This window comes from Vigna umbellata, unplaced genomic scaffold (assembly GCF_029865625.1).
Source record: "Vigna umbellata cultivar VRB3 unplaced genomic scaffold, Vumbellata_1.0 scaffold_807, whole genome shotgun sequence".
NCBI classification, from domain to species: domain Eukaryota; kingdom Viridiplantae; phylum Streptophyta; class Magnoliopsida; order Fabales; family Fabaceae; genus Vigna; species Vigna umbellata.
Genome location: NW_028274572.1, coordinates 16596 through 23376, shown reverse-complemented (window position 1 = coordinate 23376; position 6781 = coordinate 16596). Strand labels below are relative to the sequence as shown.

The 6781-nt window shown below is 36.3% G+C and overlaps 1 protein-coding gene across 1 annotated transcript; it reads right to left on the bottom strand.

Moving 5' to 3' along the window:
- Positions 1 to 1195: 1195 nt before the first annotated feature.
- Positions 1196 to 2515, bottom strand: LOC124842637 (akuammiline synthase 2-like). The gene has a single exon (XM_047319168.2). The coding sequence runs from the start codon at positions 2513 to 2515 to the stop codon at positions 1196 to 1198; it is 1320 nt and encodes a 439-aa protein (XP_047175124.2).
- Positions 2516 to 6781: the final 4266 nt, after the last annotated feature.

The following is a 6781-nucleotide window of genomic DNA, read 5'->3' as shown; positions in this document are numbered from 1 at the left end:
ACGATTATGAAAACTTAGCTTATTTTGGTTTAGTATATAAAAATCCGAATGACAGTCAAAGACTGAACACTATAGTGAGTGAACCCTAGAGGGCTTGAACGAACACTCTTATTATGAAGTTTAACTTAAGGACATAGAACGAGGGCCTGGTGTAAGACCAAATACTTGCTTAGGACGAATACTTGGTATAAGACCATGTGCTACTAAACTTAAAGAAAAGAGGCTTGAAAATTATACTTAGATACTATTGGGATAGTGTTTAAGAAAGTCTACAATATACAATTACATATATATATATATATATATATATATATATATATATACTTAAGTTCATAACAAAATAGAAAGACACAATTATGTTTGGCCGAACGCTCAAGCACGGTATTTCGAAATGCAGACGCTCGTCCTCAACTAGGATTCTTCCCAAATGAAAGAATCCACTTCTAATCAGTTTTTAACCTAAGGATACTACCTCGATTATATTTAAAACCGGTGCCTAAACCCCAAACCGGGGTGTGAATATGCCTCGGTTGGCCTTCTACTCGAGGCAGTAGCATCTATATGTCTCGGTTATATATGAACCGATGCCTATAACCACTCAATAATTACTGAAATGCCACCGCATTTTTATACGCTTCGGTTTCAGTAGAACCGAGGCATATATAACGTGTTAAAAAAGCTTTTTTTTACTAGTGAGAGCACCAAATTTGAATATGTAACACAGTCTTTGAATCTCCAAATGTGAACCATTCTATAGTGAAATATCTAGTTCTTCTCCTTCCTAACAACACAAATGAAATGTGTTTTGGAAACAGTTTTTCTTAAATAGTTTTCTTTTTCGCTTCCTCGGCATTTTCCCTCTCTTTTCCTTCCTTTACTTTACAGTAACAGAATGATTGCAGCATAGATGCAGTGATAACAAAAAATTTAATCTTTCTCGGAAATGCAATTAGTAATTATCGAAGTGCAAAAAGCAATAGTCCTCATCAAATTCGTGAGTTGTGGAAGTACTATCAACATTAAAAATTTACCAAAAAAATATTCAATCTTTTAAGGTAGATAGCAACTCTAACCACACCTTTCTTTCTTCTTATTAGGAAGATAAAACAGTTTAATTTAGTTCGACATTGATGTTAAGAAAAAAAAAACCACAAGAAAGTCTCATTACATTTTAATTAACTTTCATCAGTTTAATTTAGATTAAAATAGTAGGATTAAGCAATGCAAATTGGAGGAAGTCCACATCATGTTCCAAGATACTTATATGTTTCTCTGGCATTGTGATCCATGCTTCTATTCCCTCTCTTGTTTCCATCAATATCACTGTGTTTGGGATACTTTCTTTGTTACCTCCTCTTTGAGCTAGCCAAAAGGGTTTTCCACAACCAAAATCCACTTCATTGAATCCCATATTACCCCAACTTGTGAACACTAATGAGATTGGTTTATTTTCTGCTATACCTTCAAGCATTAGTTCTGCACACTCATCACTCCACAAAAAATAAGGATCATTCTGCACTTTCAGAAACAAATCCTTAGTTAGTTTTCCAAGTCCTTCTTTTAGAATGTCAACCAAATCTATGATCTCAGTGTTCTTGTTTACACCCTCAAGAACAAACAATGCAGGCCACAACAAATTTCCAACAACACCTTTTGAGAAAGGCTCCCCCATTCTTTTTCTCATGTCCACAACATGCAATGAAACCATTGGTCTTGTTTTGTCCTCTTTGATTGCTACAATCATATGTTTGCTTATGAATGAAGATACTACCTGATATCGTGTAGGTTTTGTTTCATCACATGTTGACATGGATTTTAGCTCATTGATGGCTTTGTGATCAAACAAGAATCTTCTTGTGGTGCAGTTTTCTTCTATGTTTGAGTCTTTGTTTATATTCAACATGCCAGCACGTACACCACTGATGTTTCTTGGAGGGAATGAAGAAGCAGCAGAAGAGAAATCTGGCCATGAGATTTCTTCCTTTGACCCTTTGCAAATGGCAAACCAGGTTTTCAAGAAGGCACTGCAAGAATATGCATCCAAGAGAATGTGGAGGTTGCACAAGCCAATGGCTATTCCTCCACATTGGAATTTGTTTAGTTGAACAAGTAACTGGGGCAACACTTCTTCATGAGGATGGCACTTATTAGGCTCACATGGAAGTAACTGGTTTAGCAGTTCTAATTTGGGTGGTTTTAAGAACACTTCCATGCTGGTGTTCACCGAAGCTTCCATGAAAATTACACCTTCATCATTGCAATCAATGGAAAAGAAATCACATCTTCTCCCAGCAAGAGGGTAGAAAATGGTTAGTGCCTCAGATAGTGATTTCTTCAACTGAGTTGAGCATTCTGAAAATCCTTCAAGGTTGGTGGTGTTTTTGTAAAAGAGGATCAATGGAAAATAGGTGTTGAGTTGAAAGACATCAAACAAGCATAATTTTAGGGTTTTGCATTCTACAGAAGTTGGCAGTGATGGTTTAATGGTTTCTCTTGATGTGATGTTAATTTCCATTCTCAACTATTATCACCACAGAAGCTTGAATTTAAATATGGATAAGAGATCTCATCATAAATTTGTTCATTGGTATTTGTTTGTATACACTGTTGAGGAATGTCAAAACAATGTAGAAAATGACTTTTTTAATTGCTTTTGAACCATCACTTCAAAATATCTAAGTATTTTTTTTTCTTGTTTTAATCAATAGTTATAGTTTTTTAATGCAACCTTAAAACATCAAATAACCTTCTAACAAGCAATATATGCATTGTTGTTTTATAGTATTTTGTTAACAAAATTCATTTAGTGTTTACGTTTTATTCATTAAGTCCTATTATGTTATTAAAAGTAATTGTAATAGATAGTTATATGAAAAAGAAATTGTTAACGCCTAATTTACTTTTGTATTTGATGTTGACATATATATTTTACTTTTCACTGATAAATATGCCCGTTTTTTATTTAAAGAAGTAGCCTATTTTCATATTTAATGTTTAGATACTTTTAAATGCTCATTGGAAACATAGAGAAACTATTGAATGTGAATTTCATATCTAGAGGATTAGAGGTGTCATTTAGGTTTTTGATCCATGAGTTGACTCTGACGTGACATCTGTAAATGTAGAGCTTATGTTTTTTTCTCATTGTAGAATTTTTTTAAAACCGTAGCCCCAAAAGTCCCATGTGAAGGGGATTGGGATAGAATTTGGATCGGGCTAACTCCTTCGTAGTAACTTAAGCAATTTTTTATTACTTTCTTTCATTACTCATAACTATTTTAAGTTAAATAAAAACTTAACTAATTGAAAATTAAATGTACATATATTAGTATAATATGTAAAATTTAATGGTGGTGTTGTAAGTTAACAGTCAATAAGAAGAAAACACATACTTTTAGTATAATTAATATAAAGATTAACATTTTTTCATTATAATGTTTAATTCATTACATCAACAATGTAACATATCAAAATATATATATATATAATATATATATATATATATATATATATATATATTCCAATATACTTGTTTTAACTTGTATATTTTAAATATATTATTATAGTATCTTAAAAATTAATTTTATATTTAAAAACTCTTATCACTAGTGCAGTCAAGGGAATTGACAGCAGTTATTTTTGCTGATAGGCATCGGTTTCTGAACCGAGGCATATTCAGGCGAGGCAAAAAGTGGTAGATTTTATGTCTCGGTTGAGGATTGAGACATAAAATGGTAGGATTATGTCTCGGTTCCTTATGAACCGAGGCCTTTTCTCCCCTCTACTGCCTCGGTTAGAGCTTGAACCGAGGCAATAAGGTCCTTTTTTTTCTTCTTCTTGAGGCCTGCACCAAGAGCCACGAGGTAACAAGTTTGTAAAAGTTTTCCATCAATAACCTACAGCAAAAGAACATGTGAATATATAGCAGTTGGCGTTCTGAAACATCAGTGGGTTATGGATGAAAGTAAACTGGACACGTACAATAAAAATGCTATCCTTCATGTCATATCAAAACAAAAATAAAGAGCAACTTGCAAGGATAATTTTAGCCGTTTGGAAAATAATTGCAAGTTGTTCTTCAAAGCATATGATCTTCAAAGCATATGATCCCAAAAGTCAAAGGGAGTAAAACACTCATTGGATTAGTTGTTCTCCACCCAATTGACACAGTTAAATAGGGCGGCAGTTCTCCCGTAGCATGCATTAGTTGAATCAACACCCTCAATGTCAGTATTTCCGCATTTCTGTTCATTTCAAACAAATAAAGAACTTTCATTTATAGTGGAAAGTAAAGGAGAAATGGATGAAAGATCAAGAAAATGATCAAGAAAACTTTCATTTACCGGGTTGAGGGTACTGTGCTCTTTGAAACTTTCTTCTAGAATAGCTGATTGGTCTTTGGAGAGTCTGAGTTTTTTCCTTGAGGTTTCACCATCTTCTTCGTCGCTGATTACGCGGTAACAGGCTCTGTTCATGTTGTGTTCTTCGTCGTTGGGTTCTCGCTCGCTTCGCTTTCCGCTCACGCTCGAAACAGTGTTGTTCGGAGACGATGGTCTGCGTCGTTCCAAGAGGGCAGTGCAGCGACGATGGTCTGCAGCGGCATGAACTCGTCAAGAGGAGCACCGAGAAATAGAGTGTCCAGAAAATGCACCAGAAGAGGCTCTAGATTGGTAGGAAGCAGCGAGAGCGGTGGGGAAGTGCCGATGGAAGCAGTGGCCATGTTGCGGAAAGGAAAGCGAGTGGGAAATTTGAGAAAGGAATGGGAGAGAAGCCATGTTCAAGCCAACCAGATCATAGAACCCAACCAGATCCAACTCAAATTCAAGCCAAACCCGCCCAAATACAAACTCCGAATCAAATTCAGAAAACCCTAGAGCTTTAAGAGAAGGGGGTCGAAAAGAAGGGGGCCGAAAGGAAGGGTAGGCAAAGGGCGGTGGGCGATGGTGGCACGACAGCAAGGGTAGTGGAGGTGTGGCGAGAAATGAATGAATGAGTGGTGGTGGAAGCGCAGCAAGGGAGGGGAGCAGTGGTGGAGAACGCGAGCAGTGGTGGAGAACGCGACAGAGGCAGGGGGAGCGCCGCCACGGAGGCGCGGCGAGTAGCGGCAGGGGAGGCGCGACCAGCAGCGGCGGGGAGGAGCGGCAAGCAGTGGCAACAATGGTGGAGGTGCAAAGGAAGAAGAAAGTTGGACGTTTGGATGCTGCGGAGATAAAAGAAGAACGAAGAGCGCTTAGGGTTAATTGGGAAAAATATAAAAGCAATTGTTTCGGTTCTCATTTTAACCGAAGTAATGAAACAATATTGCTCCGTTATTCACTGACCCGATGCCTAAACATGAATTATACGCCTCGGGTGCACACAAAACCGAAGCATAAAAGCTTCGTTCAAACTTACAAAGGCCCTACTGCCTGGGGTCCAAGGGCAACCGATGCCAATATACACTTTATGCCTTGGCTCCTCTTGAACCGAGGTATATAAGGTCGCTGAAATTACAAAAATGCCACCGCGTTTTCATCTGTTTCGGTTTTCGTAAAACCGATGTCTATAGGGCGCGTTAGAAAGCGGTTGTTTTACTAGTGTATGTTGTTATTACTATATATAAAGAATACCTTCAATACAAATATCAATGGAATATTTAACATATTAATGTTTTATTTATGTTAAATTAGTAAAGATTTTAATGTCCCATGTTGCTGTGTAAACAAACAAGTCAAGAATCTCAGCATCCTACCTTACTATGTAATTTTTTTATATAACCAAATAACCATGTTTATTGAAAATTTTTTGATTATGTGAATTTTTCTCGTGTCTCTTGTGGGTTAAGGACAAACTATATGAGAAACGTGAAGAGAACATATAAACTATATAAGGTTAGAAATTTTATAAGAATTCATAAAAAAAAACGTTGTAGAAAAATATATTATTTTTAATTACAGTTCAATATAATTCTGAAAGTTATGATGACATATAATAGAAACGTGAAATCCCACCTCAATGTAGATTATGTTACTGGTAGTAATTATAAGGAGTAGCTAAATTGAATAAAAAAAAAGGAAAAGAGATAGTTACAAGAAGAAAAAAAATTGAAACACCTAACTTATCTTCTATTTGATGTTGAGATGTGCGAGAGTCTTTATTAACAATGTGAAAAATAAGTTGTCACTGGTGCAAAAGAAGACCTTTAACGTCATCCTTTAGACGTCTGACCCTCGAATATCCAACTAAAAAATGACCGGTGGCATTTTTCGTAAATAAAACAACTATTTAGACGTCGGTTACGGAAGGGTCCAACGTCTAAATACTCATATATGTCGGCTTCACCGAATAGACGCCAAAACTAAACGAAAAAGTTAAAAAAATAATTTGTTATTCTATTTAGACGTCTGTTATGGAGGGAACCGACTTCTGAAGCACTTTAGACGTTTGTACCCAGAAATTTAAAAAGTCACTTTTTGACTCCATTTAGACGTCTGATCCCGCCACTCCGACTTCTGAAGCTCTTTAGACGTCTGTTAATTGGGGCAACCGACGTCTAAACCCTAAACCCAGAAATTTAAAAAGTCACTTTTTGACTCCATTTAGATGTCTGATCCCGCCACTCCGACTTCTAAAGCACTTTAGACGTCTGTTAATTGGGGAACCGACGTCTAAACCCTAAATCCAGAAATTTAAAAAGTCACTTTTTGACTCCATTTAGACGTCTGATTCTGACACTCCGACTTCTGAAGCACTTTAGACGTCTGTTAATTGGGGGAACCGACGTCTAAATTTTGGCATTAAA

Coding starts and splice junctions, on each gene's coding strand:
- LOC124842637 (XM_047319168.2), bottom strand. CDS start 2,515: ATGGAAATTAACATCACATCAAGAGAAACCATTAAACCATCACTGCCA.